Below are 18,439 nucleotides of genomic sequence, written 5' to 3' on the forward strand. Positions count from 1 at the left end.
TTTGCAAGACCCTACCTTGAAAAAATCCATCAAAAAAAAAAAGGCTGGTGGAGAGGCTCAAGTGGTGGAGCACCTGCCTAGCAAGCGTGAGGCCCTGAGTTCAAATCCCAGTGCTACCAAAAAGACAGAGAAAAGAGAGAGTGAGAGAAGTTACTTTCACCTAGTATGCATGAGGTCTGATGTTTGTTCCAGCACTGTGCAAAAGAAAAGAAAGAGGGAAGGGAGAAGAGAAGAGAAGGGGAAAAAAAACGATTGCTTCAGCCAGCAAGACCATGGGAAGTTCAGTCACTAATATCAAGAGTATTTTTATCCCAAGGGGAGGCATTTGTGCCTGATTCAAGCCCAAATTCGCTATCTCCCAAGATCCCAATCACGGGGCACACCCGGGTCTCGGCGTTGGGGGGGGGAGTCTGAGCCGTGACTCCAGTGGGGAAATGAGACAAAGGGACATTATTACTGAGCCATCAACCCACCCTTCCCATGGGCCATGTTGCTAGCTCAGGCATTCAAGAAACAGTTGTAGGCTGGGCATGGTGGTTCACACCTATAATCCCCACCTACATGGGAGGTGAAGGTAAGAGGATCATGGTTCCACAGCCAGCCCTGGGCAAAAAACATGAGGCCCTGCCTAAAAAGTAACTAAAGCAGAAAGGGCTGCGGATTGGCTCAGGTACAGAGTGCCTGCCTAGCAAGCACAAGACCCTGAGTTCAAACCCCAGTGCTGGATAAATAAATAATAAATAAATAGTTGTAGAATGAATTAATGAGATTAAGCTTAAGCCGAATTTCTCATTTTTGTTTTTCTTGGTTGGTGCTTGGGGATGTAACCCAGCCCTGCCCTAACCTTAGGCAATGGGTCCCTCCGCTGGCCCTACAGGAGGGGACCTGATGTCAATCTGTTAACATCACCTCATCTTACAAGGGAAGAAGGCCGGTTTGGTTATTTTCCTGGTTTGAAGAGTTCTTCTGAGACAGATTAAGGCCATTTGGACGGTAGTTATCCCCCAGATTGGCAGCCCCTCGCCTTCAGGCTGCAACTGTTGGGCAAAGAACATTTTTGTACGAAAAATATGGCTTCATATAAGAAACATATTAGACTCAAGGTGGTGGCTTGAACTCACGACAAAGCCACCAGTACTACAAGAAAGCTCTTTGCCCTTTGCAGCAAATAACCTGAGCTGAAAGCCAGATAAAGAGGATAGGTTTAACCTCAGCCTGGTGGTGACAGGTGTTGGCTCTTCCTGATCTTTCTAGAAAAGAGAACGTTGTCCTCACAAGTCATAGGAAACAGCACAAATGTCCGTCGGTCACAGGAAGGCAAAACAGGCTGGCACCAGTGGGAGGGGGAAGACATGAAGAAAGGGTGAAGGAGGGTGAACGTGGTGGAATATTATGTACTCATGTATGAAAATGGAAAAATGAGATCTGCTAAAACTACTCCAGGAATGAGGGATAAAGGAGAGTGGTGAGGGGTGACTGCAACTGATATATTGTGAGAATGTCTGTAAATGTCACAGTGTGTCCCCAGCACAACAATAATATTATAAAAAATTGACTGTTAAAAAAAAGGTCCATCAGTCGCTCATAACCAAAAAAGGATGCTTTAGGACTGGAGGTGTGGCTCAAGCAGCAGAACACCTGCCTTGTAACCATGAAGCCATGAGTTCAAACCCCAGTCCCGCCAAAAAACAAAAGATGCTTTAAATTCACATTTTTTGAGGATTTTGTTTTGGAGCTGGGAGCCAAAAGCTTTCTGGGAAAATTAATGGTTGTAATTCCCAGCCTGGGCCGACTTATAGAACCTGAGACTGCTGGTTTTCTGTTTCCTTGGTCATTTCAGCCATGATGTCCAGACAAAATAGAAAAGAAGAATTTCAAATTTATGCTTTTCCTGCTACTCCTACACCCGGGGTTCTCTGCCACAGTAACTTTCTTTCTACTTTTTTTTCTTTTTGGTGGGACTGGGCTTTGAACTCGGGGCTTTGCACTTGCAAAGCAGGTGCTCTGCTGCTCAAGCCACACCTCCAGTCCATTTTGCTCTGCTTATTTTGGAGATGGGGTCTTGAGAACTATTTCTGGACTCAAACCACAACCTTCTGCATCTCAGCCTCCCCAGTAGCTGGGATTACAGGCGTGAGCCACGGGCTTGCCCCAGCAATTCTGATCTCCAGGCTCTGGTAGCGCCTGGTGGAAAGGCTCTCTGTGCACTGAAGGGTGCTGAGCAGAGTCCTGGACTGTACCCAGGACATTCCACCCCCCATGTTGTGACACCAGTGAGCCCGGACATTGCCAAACGTCCCTTGGGTGGGCAGCATTGTCCCCAGTTAAAGACAAGTGTGCTGCTTCATGATAAGAAACTCGGGGTGCGATTTCCCCAAGAGAGCAATGCCCTCATCTGCGAACATGGAATCTGAGTTCAATTGTAGGTACAAAAACCACCCACCCTACCCACCAGCCAGCCACCCATTCACTCCGTCCCCACAGTGACCCACTTCGCGTCTTTTGCAGAGAGCAACTCCTCTACGACAACCAGAGGCAAGGAAGAGGTGAGTGGAGGCTGCTTCCCAGAGCCTGGGCAGGTGACAGACACCAGGTAACAGGGATTGATGGAGCCCAGAACTGGCAACGAGAAGTCAACATAAGTAGGGGGCATATATCATTCAGAGAGAGATAAATCTAGCTGTAACAAATATTCGGTTCCATATGCATAATAATTTTAAGGATCTTATACATGATTGATTACTTATTATTTAAGCCAAGCATAGTGGTGCACGCCCATAATCTCAGCACTAGAGAGACTGAGGAAGGAGGATCGTGAGATGAAATCCAGCCTGAGCTACAGAATGAGTTCAAGGCCAACCTAAGTAATGTATGTAACAAGATCCTACCTGAAATAAACAAACAAACAAAAACTAGCCGGGCACCTGTTGCTCATGCCTGTAATCCCAGCTACTCAGGAGGCAGAGATCAGGAGGATCACAGTTTGAGGCCAGCCTGGGCAAATAGTTCACGAGACCCTATCTCAAAAAACCCTTCACAAAAAATAGGGCTGGTGGAGTGGCTCAAGATGAAGGTCCTGAGTTCAAACCCCAGTACTGCAAAAAAAAAAAAAGGAAACTATACATTTTTTAAATATGCAATATTATGCGTTTATATATTAATTAACTATACATTATATATCATTATACTGCATAACAGTATTTCATTAGATAACGCTAATGTGCATTAATTATACAATATTAACTTTTACATTATGATAATGTGGATGAAATTATATATAACCGTTGTGCATATGCACACATCTATCACTATATATATATAACTGTAAACATACCACTTGTGTGTGTGTGTTTGTTTGTTGACAGTCTTGGGATTTGAACTCAGGACCTCACACTTGCTAGGCAGGTGCTCTCCCACTTGAACCATTCCGCCAGCCCTTTTTTGCTTTAGTTATTTTCCAGGTAGGGTCTCACATTTTTGCAGGGCTGGCCTCAGACAGAGATCCTTCCTATCTATGCCTCCCACATAGTCGGGATTATAAGCACAAGCCACTGCATCCAGCTTGCTTGTTGAGATGTCTCACTAATTTTCTGCCTGGGCTAGCCTCAAACCATGATGCTCCCGATCTTCACTTCCCAAGTAGCTGGGGTTACAGGCGTGAACCACAGCACCTGACCACATTAGTTTTCAACCTTTTCATTTTTATGTCTTCAAAGCTGCAAGAAGTCGTCAACAACATCGAGTCACTTCTCACTAACAAGACGTTACGGGAAACAGGAAACAAGGGAGAAATTGCACTTGCAGCTTCAGCTCTCCTCCAGAGCACGGAAACAATGGCTCTAGAAGCTGCCTTGAAAGCCCCAGAGCTAAGACTGCAGAAAGTCCAAAACAGCACTGTGGGTAAGACGACCATAAGGATGACACACTTTTGGGACGGGCTACCAGCCAGGGTCTCTGTTAAACAATCAGAAAGCAATAAACAGGGATGGTAGAGTGGCCCAGGAGGTAGAGCGCCTACCTAGCAAGCGTGAGGCCCGGAGTTCAAATCCCAGTGCTGCCAAAAAAAAAAAAAGAGAAAGAGAGCAATAAGTAGATACACCGTATGAATCCTTTTAAATAAACTGCTGAAAAGTCACAGTTATCTATAGTAAGAGGAAGGGGAGGGAGAGAGGGTGACACAGAGGCAGGAGAGCATATGGGGACACAATGGGGGTACAGTTCACAGTAACAGGACTGCAAGGTGTAAATAAAACCCAACAAATTGTGCGCTGTGATACATGCGGTATATTGCACATCAGTTGCACCTCAATGGAAGCTGATTTTTTTGGGCAGGGTCTCTCTGTGTAGCTGGGTTGATCTGGAACTCACCATTTCCTGTCTCAGCCTCCTGGGCACTGGGATTACAGGTGTGTACCACTGCACTCAACTAAAACCTGGTGGTGGTTGTTTTTAAGATGACTGCCAGTGATCTCCAATCCCAGCATGAGTTTCTCGATTGCAATACTTTTGTGATTTCGAAGGGTGGCTTTCTTGAGGGGCAAACCCAGGTCATCACTAATGCTAAGTGCACTCACCTCTGAGCTACACCCTGCCCCAACTTGTTTTTTATTGAAAACATGGTTTTCCATTAAGTAGGACTTCAACTAAATGAAGTCCTACTTGTTCAACATTCGGGTGACTCTATTTTCCCGTTTATCACCTGTGCTTCTGGGAACTTCTTTGTGGCTAAGTCTTCCCTGTGTTCATAATTGTTTTCTGAGAGTAAGTTCCTATAAATAGAATTGTTTCTTCAAAAGAGCTTTCTTAGAGCTGGGCTCAGTGGCACATATCTGTAATCACAGCGCTCAGAAGACTGAGGCAGGAGGATCGTGAGTTTGAGGCTAGCCTGGGCTACACAGTGAGTTCCAGCATACCAAGACCCTGTCTGACAACAAAACAAGGGCTGGGCATCGTGGTATACACCTGTAATCCCAGACACTCAGAAGGCAGAGGCAGAAAGAGCTGAAGTTGAAGTCCAGCCTGAGCACAAGTTAGCAAGACCCCATGTCAAAAATAAAATACAAGCCAGATGCTGGTGGCTCACACCTGTAATCCTAGCTCCTTGAGAGGCTGAAATTGGGAGGATAGAAGTTGGGAGGCCAGCCCAGGCAAATAGTTCATGAGACCCCATCTCCAAAATAAGCAGAGCAAAATGGACTGGAGGGGTGGCTCCAGCAGTACAGCCCCTGCTTTCCAAGTGCAAAGCCCAATACTGAAAACAAAAGTGACGTAGGTAGAAAATGGTAGTGTCGTCTGACTTCTGGACTTGACTTCCCTCATCTGTACAATGGTGGGTTTAGGAGCTGTTACAGGCAACATTCCAAGTAAGTCCCTTAGCGTTCGGTGACTCAACTGTGTGTGGCTGTGCACACTTGCAAAGTTTAGCATGACATCGCTAAGCCTGTGTCTCCTGTCCCCTGCAGCTATCACCACGCATGTGCTCAGGAACAAGTGCTCGGAGGACAGGAAGTTGGTGACCCTCACCACGCAAAGCAACTCCGTGCAGCTGCACTGCGATGATGTCACGCGGGACAACCCCCATGGTGGGTGTGACAGCACGACCATCGTCCTTCCCGGACTTCTGGCCCCTCCGACCGCATCATCCCAGGGCCCTGGTAGCATCCCCAAAACGAAGGCCGCTGCTCTTCACCATGGAGGGGACAGTGGTGCGAGTTGGGGGTGAGGGCCACTCTGCCTCGAGCTCACCCGCATGGTGGCCCTGGGACAGGTGCGAGGGGCTTGTCTGGAAAGCCACGGGAGGACACCAGCCAGCGTGTTGAGCTCCCAGAGCAACAGAACCAGGAGGGCCGTGTGTGGAGACAGAGAGCTCTGGCTCTCTTTTCTCATTAGCATATGTTAATTGCACACACAAAAATATCATTGTAACATTTGCATTAGGCAAATGATGCACTCTAATCAAATCCACCCCCTCTGTTGCTCTTTCCTGACCCTCCCCCCTCTCTAAAAACAATTTTAATGGGTTTGGTTTTACTAATGGTGGGACTGGGATTTGAACTCAGGGCTTCGCAGTTGCCAAGCAGGCTCTCTACTGCCTGAGCCACGCCTCCAGTCCATTTCACTCTGGTTATTTTGGAGATGGGGTCTTGGGAACTATTTGGGCAAGCTGGCCTCCAGCGTCAATCTTCCCGATCCCAAGTAGCTGGGATACAGGCGTGAGCCACAAGCACCCGGCTGGACTGTTGTTACTAGTTGCCCTGGGGTTACCAGACTTTCTGATTTTTCAAAAGAAAACTTTCAGATTCTTAACTTGAATATGGTGTCCCATACTTGCCATATAACTGGGGCAGCTCCAGCATCAGAAATGGGGTCTCTGTGTCCCTTCGGGTTGCTGTGGCAGAGTTCCTGAGAGTGGAGAGTGTGTAAACAGGAGAAATTTATTTCTCGTAGTTCTGGAGGCTGGAAGCCTGGCGCTGGTGTCTGGCGAGCGCCTTCTGTCATTTCATCCCATGGCGGGAGGAGGAAGGGTGACACAAAACTCTACCAAGTCCACGTGTGGTGGCCCTCATCCAGTCACATGAGCAGTGCCTTGTCACCTGGACACCTGCCCAAAGGCCCCACTTCTCAACACTTTTGGAAGACACATTCAGACCAAACCGGGGTCTTAAAATTCAATTTCATATACGTAAAATGCTACAGTTGGCTCTACTGCCACCCAAATCTCAAGGTAAAGACGACAAAACACACATGAACCGAAAACGTCTCTAGGAGCCATGAAGCCACGAACTTCCTATCGCTAGCTCCTCCTCCCTCCAGAACTTGAATCTGATGCCACGTGTGGTGGTACATGCCTGTAATCCCAGCACTCGGGAGGGTGGGTGAGGCAGGAGGGTCTCAAGTTCAAAGCCAGCCTGTTTCAAAAACAAGACACTCTGCCTCTGTTTAAGAATGTAACTACATAATGACACTTGTACCTTGTCACCAAGGTGCATTCCTGTCATCCCAGCTATGGGAAGAAGCATAAAATAGGAGGATCACAATCCAGCTCAGACTGGGCAAAAAGTCAGACCCTATCTCCAAAATGACCGGAGCAGAAAGGGCTGGAGGAGTGGCTGAAGCAATAGAGTACCTGCCTGACAGGCACAAAGCCCTGAGTTCAAATCCATCCCATGACTTTCAAAAAAATATGGACCCCATACTTAAAAAGAACCAAAGAAGGTCCATGAGCGAGGCAAATCCTGACAGTGATTAGTGTGACAGCTAACATTCTAAATAAAATACCAAACCTTGGCCTATTGTGGTAGCACTGCACACCTGTAATCCCAGGCACTTGGGAGCAGAAGGATTGCAGTTCAAGACCAGCCCACGCAAAACTTAGCAAGACCTCATCTCAAAAATAAGCTGGGAGCGATGGTGCAGGCCTGTGCTCTCAGCTACTCAGGAGGCAGAGGTAGGAGAATCACCATATAAGGCCGGCCTCGTTAGCACAAACCCCTACCCAAAAAACAAACTAAAAACAAAAGGACTGCTGAGGGTGTGACTCAAGCAGGAGAGTGCCTGCTTAGCAAGCACAAGGTCATGAGTTCAAATCCCAGCACCACCAAAATAAAACAGGTTTTGTCTGTTGGGAAAATAGAATTTGCTTCACATGCGAGCAAATTCAGTGGGCAGTTCCAGTCCTCGCTCAGTTTGGCATTGCTGCTGGGAGCTGGACAAGTCTTCTTCCTGAGCCTGGGTCTGGGTTTGAACTCGGACTGAGGATGAGTTGGATTTGGACAGGAAGGGAAGTCCCTGAGCACAGGCGTGAGGAGGACGAGGGCTGGGCCAGTGTGAGGAAGCAAGGTTCCCCTTGAGGAAAAGTGGGAGATCTTTTTATTTCTTTTTTAGTTTATTTTATGTTTTGCAGTGCTGGGGATGGGACCCAGGGCCACATGTGTGCCTGATCACTGAGCCACGGACCCAATCCTCGCAACGCCTTTTTTTCTTTTATTTATTCATTATCATATATTGTTGTACTGGGGAACATTGTGACATTTATGAAAGTGCTTACAATGTATCTTGGTCAGATGCACCCCCTCTGTCATTCTCCTTTGTCCCTCACACCCCTTCTTAGAATAGTTTCAACAGGTCTCATTTCTCCATTTTCATACACGAGTACCTAATATTTCCACCACATTTACCTCTTTCACCCTTTCCTTATATCCTCCCCATCTCTCTGGTGTCAAGCCCACACAGGACCCATTTGCCTCCTGCTCTCCATTTTTGAAAAAAGACATTTTTGTTTGTTTATGATGGTTATACAGGGACTTGGACTGCGACATTTCCATGTATATATGTGTTCGAACTTGAATTGCTTCATCCACTCTATTTTCCTCCTTTCTTAGTCCCCTTCTTGTGAGTTCAACAGGTTTGAGAAGTTTCTGTCCACTCTTGTACAAGAAGTACATCAACCACATTCACCTCAACTTCCTTCTTTTCTGCTTCCTCTCCCTCTGTGACCTCCCCTCAGCCTGATCTGGTTTTCATTCTTGTCCTCCATTGTTTAGGGTCTGTTCCTTGTTCAGTGGAATGTTTGTCTTAGTATTTTACCTAAAAATGTATTGTGTTCAAGTCACTGTAATCCCCCTACACTACACTTCCTCGCCCTTTTCCCCCATCCTGTGTTTCACTGTGTCTTGTTCCTACACAGATGTGACACATTTCCTTATTACTCATTCTTTCTTTCCTTCTTTCCCCCTCCCTTGGTCTCCTCTGCCACCACTTTGGGGTATATGCTCTGTATATAGCTCTGTGTGTAGGTGACAAGGCTTTGTATTTGAATTGAACTTATACAATATATAATATATAAACTTAGACCCCCTCGTGACACTTGTGAAGACTCCATTTTCTGTTTCGTCAGGCCCCAGTGCGATTGCCTTTATCTCCTATTCTTCTCTTGGAAACATCCTAAACGAAACTTTTTTTGAGATGACGGAGAGAGTGCCATCATACGTGGTCTTCCAAGAAGAGATGGACCACAAGGAACCAGTTTACCTGAACTCCCAGATAGTGAGTGCAGCCATTGGACCCAACAGGAGCTCATTTCCCCTCCAGTTCGTGACTCTGACTTTAAGTCACATCAAGGTGAGTCAGAACTGCCATATGAGCTTGGTGGCCTTTGGGAAAGTACACCAAGGTAATTTGTAGACAATCCCCAGGCAGTGGTTCCACAGACCTGTGTTGTCCAATGTGGGAGCCAGATCTAAGTCAAGATTTCATGGATCCCTCCCCCTGGTATCCTGGGGGTGACTATTGCCAGGACCCCCTGTGCTTATGAAAATCGATGGTGCTCAGGTCCCTTATAAAAATGACATAGCATTTGCATAGAGACTTCACTATTCTGTTTTAAATCATCTCTAGGTAACGGAATACCTAACACAATGTAAGTGCTGTGTAAACAGTTGTGCTGTACTGCTTACGGAATAAGGACAAGAAAAAAGTCTCTACATGATCAATCCAATACATTTTTTTATGGTAGGACTGGGGTTTGAACTCAGGGCTTTGCACTTGCTAGGCAGGTGCTCTACTGCTTGATCCATTCCCCCATCCCTAAAAATAAAATAAAAAAAAAATTTAATAGACGTCACCCGAGTGGCTCCTCACACAGTGCCTTTTCATGGGCAGCTGGAGTGGAATGACATTCTGAGCCTCATCCTTCCTGGAAGGGATGACAGTGAGCTCCTTCTACTTTCAGATGAAGCCCAGAAACAAGGAGACCTTGTGTGTCTACTGGAAGGTCACAGGGTGGGGCAGCCACTGGTCCACAGATGGTTGCTTCTTGGTGAGTGTAAACGACAGTCACACCGTATGCAACACCACACATCTGTCCAGCTTTGCTGTCCTCATGGCCTTGACCAACCAGGTAAGGGGCAAGTGTTCCTTCTCCCTCACACGGTCGTCTCCCAGTATCTATGGGACATTGGTTCCAGGACCCCCTGAGATAGGAAAACCCAAGGATGCTTGTGTCTGTTGTATGAAATACTGTAATCCCCACAAGGAAGCCATGCACCTCCTCCTGTAGACTTTACATCATGTCCACACGACTTACACCGTGTAATATAACACCAGTGCTATGAAAATACTTGGTTTTTGTTTGTTTATTTTGCGGTACTGGGGCTTGAACTCAGGGCCTTCACCTTGAGCCACTTCACCAGTCCTGTTTTTGTGATGGGTTTTTTGAGGTAAGGTCTCACGAACTATTTTCCCAGGCTGGCTTCAAACTTCAATCCTGATCTCTGCCTCCTGAGTAGCTAGGATTACAGGCGTGAGCCAGCAGCTCCCGGCTTGGAAATACTTGTTAGATGGCCTTGTTTAGGGAAGAATGACAACAAAAAAAATGTCTCTCTGTTCAGCAGAGACCCAGTTCATCCAAGATTGGTTGAGTCCTCATATTCAGGACCCATAGATACAGAGGGCTCACCTACTTTCTTTTTTTTTTTTTTCCTTTATTGTTGTGCTGGGTGGGAGTACATTGTGGCATTTAGAAAGGTTCTTACAATGTATCAGATATCTGATCCTGACAAAGATCAGATGGTAACAAAAGAAAATAACAAAGGGGGGAAGAAGGGGGAGCTGTAGCTCACTGGTAGACCAGTTGTCTGGCTTTGAGTGCCACCCTGACCTCTATTTCTGGCTTCAAAAAAGGAAGGAAGGAAGAGAGGGTGGGGGAGGTACAGAGAAAAGGAAGGGACCAAGTAACAAGCTATTAAGCGTGTCACAAAAACAGAGGGCCTTGGAACAAGGCTGCTCACAAGGTAGAGAAGTGACTGGGAAGGATTTAACAAGGTTTCTTTGTACAGAATTTTCTCTGGTGATAAGAAAGCCAGCTTCTTGCCCTGGTATCGGGAGAACATCTTCCTTATGGCAGCTTTATCTCTTCCTTTCCAGAAAGCAAAAGGGGAACTCAGAGTGCCTTCTTGCACCTGGTGCTTCTGCGGTTTTTGTTTTGTTTTGTTTTGCAGTAGTGGGATTTGAACTCAGGGCGTCACACTTGCTAGCCTGGCACTCTACGGTTGTAGCCACACTCCAGCCCTTTTTGCTCTGGTTATTTTGGAGATGGGGGGGGGTCTCACTTTTTGCACAAGCTGGATTGGACCACAATCCATAATCCTATTTTTACACTTCCTTCTATCTATGGGATGACAGGCTCGCATTACAACGTCCAGCTTATTTCTGTTAAGATGGGGTCTTGCAAACTTTTGGCCGGGTGGGGGTCCCTAGAACCACGATCCTCCTGAACTCAGCCTTCCAAGTAGCTAGGGTGACAGGTGTGAGCCACTGACGCCAAGCTTGGATGGTTTTTAAAATATTTGTTTGTTGTTTGTTTGAGACAAGGTCTTGCTGTTTGCCCCAGGCTGGCCTGGAACTAAGATCCTCCTGCCTCAGCCTCCTGAGCTCTGAAATTACAGGTGTTCACCACCATGTCTGCCTTTTAAAATGCTTTTAGAATAAACAGTCTTCATGCCAAAGTAGCATACTTAGGGTGACATCTTCTGCCACCCTTCTTAGTGTATGTTGAAGAATATCAAAATGTCTATATACCTGGGCACCAGCACTCATGCCTGTAATCCCAGCTACTTGGGAGACTGAGGTCAGGAGAATTGAGGCTCAAAGCCAGCCTAGGCAAATAGCTCATGCAGTGCCATCCCCAAAGTCACCAGAGCAAAATGGACTGGAGGGGTGGCTCAAGCAGTAGAGCTCCTGCCTTACAAGCACAAAGTCCTGAGTTCAAACCCCAGTCCCATCAAAATAACAAAAGCAAAAGGTCTATACTAAGTAGGTGTCTTTGTACATATTAAGTATACAAAAAAAGTGTCTCCAGGTAGGCACTCTTATCTTATCCGATAAGAGAGGCCCTCCCTCTCTTATCCGGCTTCCTGCTGTGATTGGGGTGCCCCAGCAGACGGCAGAAGGACCAGAGCCCAGAGAGGACAGTGTGACCATGCCCTCTTCTTTTGGGACCCAGGAGGAAGACCTGGCGCTGACTGTCATCACCTATGTAGGGCTCAGCCTGTCTCTGCTGTGCCTCCTCCTGGCGGCCCTCACCTTCCTGCTGTGCAAGGCCATCCAGAACACCAGCACCTCGCTGCACCTGCACCTCTCCATCTGCCTCTTCCTGGCCCACCTCCTCTTCCTCACGGCGATCGACCGAACGGAGCCCAAGGTACTGGTGGAGTCCCAGCCCCTGCCCTGCCCCAGGAACTACGCCACGTTAGGTTCCTTCATAAAATGGCCTTGGGGGCTGGCAGAGTGGCTCAGGTGGTAGATTGCCTGCCTAGCAAGCGTGAAGCCCTGAGTTCAAATCCCAGTGCCACCAAAAAAAATGGCCTTAGGTATGTAGAGGAGAAAAACAATTTTCCCTTTACCCTTCTGCGCTCTTAGCTGGGACTCCTCCAACTAGACAGGTTATTCTTTGAGACAGGATCTCTCTATGTAGCCCAGGCTGGCCATCTTCCTGCCTGAGCCTCCCAAGTGCTGAGATTACAGGCATGCCCCACCATGCCCAGCTACATGAAGGTTGCTTTGTAGATTCCTGTCATGCCTGCTCCAGGATGATGAGCCTCTAAAGTGGTCTGGTAGGAGGCTCAAGTTGTAGAGTGCCTGCCTAATACGAGTGAGACCCTGAGTTCAAACCCCAGTGCCGCAAAAAAATAAATAAATAAAGTCTGCAGCAAGGAACCTTTGATCTTCCTGGTAGAGAGCGGAGGGGGGACACTTGTAAGCTGATGTCCTGGAACACTATTCAGCTTTCAAAAGGAAGGAAATCCTTTCATTGGTGACAACACGGATGTGGCATCACGTGCTCCAGGTGGAAGACATTATGCCAAGTGATGTCAACCAGGGAGACAGACAAACACTCATGATCTCACTTTTGCGGAAAATCTTAAAAGACTGAACTCACGAAAGCAGAGAGCAGAAGGGCAAAGTCTTAGTCTAACACCAGGTGCTCTGAATCCAGCGTAAAAGAGAGATCGTGTGGCCACGTCCACCCAGATGTCCCCTGCCCCCGTGCCTCCTCCTCCCCAGGTGCTGTGCGCCATCACGGCGGGCGCCCTGCACTACCTCTACCTGGCGTCCTTCACCTGGATGCTTCTGGAGGGCCTGCACCTGTTCCTCACTGCGCGCAACCTGACGGTGGTCAACTACTCCAGCATAAATAAATTCATGAAGTGGATGATGTACCCAGCTGGCTACGGTGTCCCTGCTGTCATCGTGGCCATTTCAGCAGCATCCAGGCCTCACCTGTATGGGACACCTGACCGGTGAGCTTCCCTGTTCCCTGAGCCACAGACAGCTCCTTCTGGGGAACACTGTCACCATGGCAGTTGGATCCACCTACCCAAGGCCCTCTGCACTCGTCTCTGTGCTAGACTTCACCCAGCTTCTGGTGAGAGAGAGCAAGATGGCAGCAAGGGTTGGGAAGGTTCTGGAAGAGAGAATTTTGCAGTTAAATCTCAAAGCCTTTGAGCAATCAGAGGTTTGCTTGTCATCGGCTGGCTGGCAGGGGAACTGGAAAAGTTCTCGGCTGGGAAAAGTGTCACTTCACGTTCACGTCTGCGTACTTTCTCTGATCTCTCTCTCTCTCTCTCTCTGTTCTTCTTCTCTCTTGTGCACAGCTGCTGGCTCCAGCTGGACAAGGGGTTCATCTGGGGATTTCTTGGCCCAGTCTGTGCCATTGTCTGTGTGAGTATGCATGTCCTCCCCTATGTTCCTGACTCAAGAAAGGACACTGGAAGTGCTAGGTATAAAATAGTACAGGGGAGCTGGGCATGGTGGTGCATACCCATAATCCCAGCACTGGGAACACTGAGGCAGGAGGGTCACAAGTTTGAACCCTGTTTAAAAAAAAAAGGTAATACAAGGGGCATGTATTTTTGTTATGGGATTTGATATTCCATCTGCTACCAATTCAATACCATCAGCATGGAGGCAGGACACATGTGCAATGAAAAGGAGACACCATACATTATTTTTTGTGGGTGGTGGTACTGGGGTTTGAACTTAGGACCTCATGCTTGCTAGACAGAAACTCTACCACTTGAGTCACTCCATCAGCCCCTTTTTCTGGTGTTTTTTTCTATTTGCTCAGGCTGGCTTTGAACCACAGTCTCCCTGATCTCTGCCTCCTGAGCAGCTGGGATTATAGACATAAGCCACTGGCACCTGGCACCCCATACATTATTTTAACTTGCAGTCTGCCTTGTCTACGTTGTTCTACAGGTGAATTTAGTACTTTTTGTCTCTGTCCTTTGGATTTTGAAAAGGAAACTTTCCTCTCTCAACAGTGACGTGTCAACCATCCAGAACACAAGGTAGGATACGACAGGTGGCACACCCCACTCCCTTTTCCTCCACCCAACCCTACTCATCTCTCCTACACATCCACACACCATCTTGAAGCTATGCCGTCCACATTTGTTCAGATCCCATTGGCTAACCTTGGTCACATGATGAGGCCCAGCTGCAAGTAGTGCTGGGAGATGTAGTTTTAAACCATATTAACACGGTGGCTGTGTGCCCCAATAGAACTCAAAGGGAGGAAGGGAAAAGCTGGCAGTTTCTGCCTCACAGTTCCACAAAACAACTGTAACTCATATTTGCTAATCCAACAGTTACTGAAAGCTTAAATTCCACAGAAACCCTAGAATTGAGTCAGGATGACTCAAAACAATGTCCAACCATCACTTAGATAATCATTTTGTACAACTCCGCTTGTGTGTAATAGGTTCAAGAAGGGAGCCAGGGACGTAGCTCAGTGGTAGAGCGCTTGCCTCACAGGTGCAAGGCCCTGGGTTTGATCCCCAGTACTGCAAAGAAAAAGGAGGCAGTGGGTTCGAGAAGTGGTTAGAAGATAGGATGGTGGCTGATGCCTGTATTCCTAGCTACTTGGGAGGCAAAAGTGGAGAGGATCAGGGTTGGAGGCCAGACCAGGCAAAAAGTTCATGAGATCCCATCTCAACCAATAAAAAGCTGGGCTTGGTGGTGCACGCCTGTTATCCCAGCTCTGTGGGAAGTGTAAATAGAAGGACCATGCCTGGACACAAAATCAAGACTCCATTCACAAGTAACAAAAAGGGATGGGTGCGTAGCTCAAGTGATAGAGTGCCTACCTAGCAAGTTTTTGCCTGGGGCTGGCCTCAGACCCATGATCCTCCTACTTACAGCCTCTGTAGCTGGGATCGCAGTCACACACCACCATACCTGGCTTATGGATTGAGAAGGGGTCTCTCCAGCTTCGTGCCTGGGCTGGTCTGGAACCACGATCCACCCGATCTCCACTCCCAAGTAGATGGGATTACAGGCGTGAGTTGCTGCATCTGGCCATGCATGATATTTCCCGGTGCTTGTTTGTAGAACAAACAAACACATACACAAAAGGGACGGGCTGTTCAAACTGTTCCTCAGTTGTCTTTTCTCACTTACAGAGTACAGACGGTCCCACACTTAAGATGCTTTCATTTAGGGTTTTTCAACGTTAGGATGATGGTAAAATGTACCCACACAACTATTCTGAAGCTTCTCTCTCTCTCTCTCTCAGTATGATAGTCAATAAATTACAAGAGAGATTCAACACTTTATTATAAAACAGGCTTTGTGTCAGATTCTTTCACCCAGCTGGAGACTGGTTATGTGCCTGTTTTGAGTGCGTTTAAACAGCTAGCCTGTTCAGTAGATTAGGTGTGTTAAGTGCACTTTTTGGTGGAACCATGGTTTGAACTGAGGGCCTCAAATTTTCTAGGGAGTCACTTAACCATTTGAGCACTCCTCCAGCCCTGAGTGCATGTTTGATTTTAGCAATACTTTCATGATTTAATCCTGAGATAAACCAAGAAACATCTCTACTGTAAAGATGAGGGAAGCCAGATATAGTGGTGCACACCTGTAATCCCAGCACTCAGGAGGCTGAGGCAGGAGGGCCACTAGTTCCAAGATGACCTGGACTATAATACAGAGAGAACCTGTCTTTAAAAAAAAAATGAGGGAACTGAATTACAGGAAGGTAAAGGGCCAGGTGCCAGTGGCTCACATCTATAATTCCAGCTATTTGAGAGGTAGAGATCAGGAGGATCACAGTTAGAGGCCAGGCCTGGCAAAAAGTTAGCAAGACCCCCATCTCAATAAACAAGCAGACATGGTGGCTCACATCTGTAATCCCAGCTATACAGGAAGCCATAGATAGAAGGATTGAAGTCTGAGGCTGGTCCTGAACAAAAAAAGCATTAGATCCTACCCCAAAAATAACTAAAACAGGAAAGGGCTGGTGGAGTGCCCACCTAGAGAGTGTGAGTTCAAACCCCAGGACCACCAAAAAAGAAGAAAGGAAAGGCTTGACAAGGTTGCACAATGACCAGGCGTCGACCTCTAGAGTCCTCACGGTTGACAGGGGCGCTGTCGGTCAGTTATAACTTCTCCCACCATCCTGTTACTCCACCAGGATGCTGACATTCAAAGCCACAGCGCAGGTCTTCATCCTGGGCTGCACGTGGTGTCTGGGCGTCCTCCAGGTGGGTCCAGCTGCCCAAATCATGGCGTACCTCTTCACCATCATCAACACCCTGCAGGGCGTCTTCATCTTCCTGGTGTACTGCCTCCTCAGCCAGCAGGTAAATATTTGCCCCTTTCTTTGTTGATTTAAACTTAAGAAAAATGTGCCCAAGGGTGGTGGCGTGTGCCTGTAATCCCGCACTTGGGAGGCTGAAGTAGGAGAACCATGATTTCAAGGCCAGTCTGAGCTACATTGGGAGACCCTGGAATTCACATGTGACAGGGTTATTATATCTCAGGAAGCTGGTAAGGAAAGAACGGTTGATTACAAGATGTATCCATTTATGGCCAGGTGGCTGTAATCCTAGCTACTTGGGAGGCTGAGATCAGGAGGATCATGGTTCCAGGCCAGCTCTGGGAAAAAGTTAGCAAGCCCCTCCCTGAAAAAAGAACTGAAGTAAAAAGGGCCAGTGGAGTGGCTCAAATGGTAGTGCACCTAACCAACAAGCACAAAGCCCTGAGTTCAAACTCCAGAACTGCAAAAAAAAATAAATTACCATTTTGATAGTTGTTTTGAGATGGGGGTCTCACTGTGTAGCCCAGGTAGGCCTTGAACTCCTGGGCTGGAGCAATGTTCCTGCCTCAGCCTCTTGAGTAGCTGGAGCTACAGGTGTGCCCTACTATGCCTATGCCAGCTTTTCCATTGTAATCATTTTCTTTTTTTTTTTTTTTTGTGGTACTGCAGCTTGAACTCAGGACCTATGCCTTGAGCCACTCCACCATCCCTTTTTAGCAAAGGGCTTTTTTGAGATGGTCTCTCGAATTATTTGCCCAGGCTGGCTTCCGACCACAATTCTCCTATCTCTGCCTCCTGAGTAGCTGGGATTACAGGCATGAGCCACCAGTGCCTGGCCAAAGCTTTGCCTGTTAAACAATAACTCCAGGTTCCCACCTGCTAATTCCCTGGCAACTACCATTCCATTTTCTGTCTCAATTAATTTTACTATTTATAGTACCTTATATGAGTGGAATTTTACAAGTTTAGTCTTCTGTCTGACTTATTTCACTTGGCACGATGTCTTCAAGGCTCACTCATGTTGTAGCAAGTGTTAAAATTCCCTTCCTTTTCAAGGCTGAATAATATTCCATTGAATGGACATGCCACCTTGTGTGGGAAAAAATTACTTAAAATAATAGATCCCTATCCTCCTCATGGTCCACTAACTTTTTGTCAATGTTCACAAAAAAATATCCTGGCATTTTCTTTTCTGTCCCAGGTTCAGAAACAATATCAAAAGTGGTTTACAGATATCACGAAATCCAAATCTGAGTCTGAAGCATATACACTTTCCAGCAAGTTTGGCCCTGACACAAAACACAGTGAGGTAAGAAAATCTGCGACTTATTCTAATGTCCCACCCCTCCCCCCTTATCCAACTCATAATGACACTTCCCATTTCCCTCCAATAAGAGATAAACATTGATTTTTCTTTACTTTTGCTTTTTGAGGTAGTGAGGCTGGAACTCAGGGCCTCACACATACTAGGCAAGTGCTCTACCACTGAGCCACACCCCAACCAAAAGGGTGTGTTGGTTGGTTCATTTGTTGGTTAGTGGGCCCCTGTCTTGGTGGATCTCAGAGTCCAGCCTTTCTTCATAGGAAAAAGAACAACATCCAGAGGATTTAAACTCTGGAGTTGAATACCATCCTGGTCTGTTTTCTATTGATATAACGAAATGCCTAAGTCTGGGTATTTATAGACAAAAAAGTTATTTCTTACAGTTTTGGAGGCCACATCTGGTGAAAGCCTTCTTGCTTGGGGGAGGGGGAACCCTGCAGAGTCCTGTGGAGGCACAGCACATCATATAAAGTGACACAACGAGTATGCCATAGGGAGGCTGACTGCTGGTGGTTCAC

At 47.1% G+C, this 18,439-nt stretch overlaps 1 protein-coding gene across 1 annotated transcript in view; it reads left to right on the top strand.

Annotated features, from left to right (window-relative positions):
• Adgre3 (adhesion G protein-coupled receptor E3) overlaps positions 1-18,439 on the top strand; it is a 32,750-nt gene that overhangs the window by 13,648 nt on the left and 663 nt on the right. Inside the window, exons 5-15 of the mRNA XM_074053928.1 lie at positions 2,509-2,546; positions 3,717-3,900; positions 5,463-5,582; positions 8,897-9,120; positions 9,731-9,898; positions 12,002-12,199; positions 13,063-13,298; positions 13,653-13,719; positions 14,257-14,348; positions 16,472-16,640; positions 17,799-17,906. Of these exons, the coding sequence (XP_073910029.1) occupies positions 2,509-2,546; positions 3,717-3,900; positions 5,463-5,582; positions 8,897-9,120; positions 9,731-9,898; positions 12,002-12,199; positions 13,063-13,298; positions 13,653-13,719; positions 14,257-14,348; positions 16,472-16,640; positions 17,799-17,906 (1,604 nt within the window). The remainder of the gene's footprint in view (positions 1-2,508; positions 2,547-3,716; positions 3,901-5,462; positions 5,583-8,896; positions 9,121-9,730; positions 9,899-12,001; positions 12,200-13,062; positions 13,299-13,652; positions 13,720-14,256; positions 14,349-16,471; positions 16,641-17,798; positions 17,907-18,439) is intronic.

The sequence above is a fragment of the Castor canadensis genome, chromosome 14 (assembly GCF_047511655.1).
Source record: "Castor canadensis chromosome 14, mCasCan1.hap1v2, whole genome shotgun sequence".
NCBI lineage: Eukaryota > Metazoa > Chordata > Mammalia > Rodentia > Castoridae > Castor > Castor canadensis.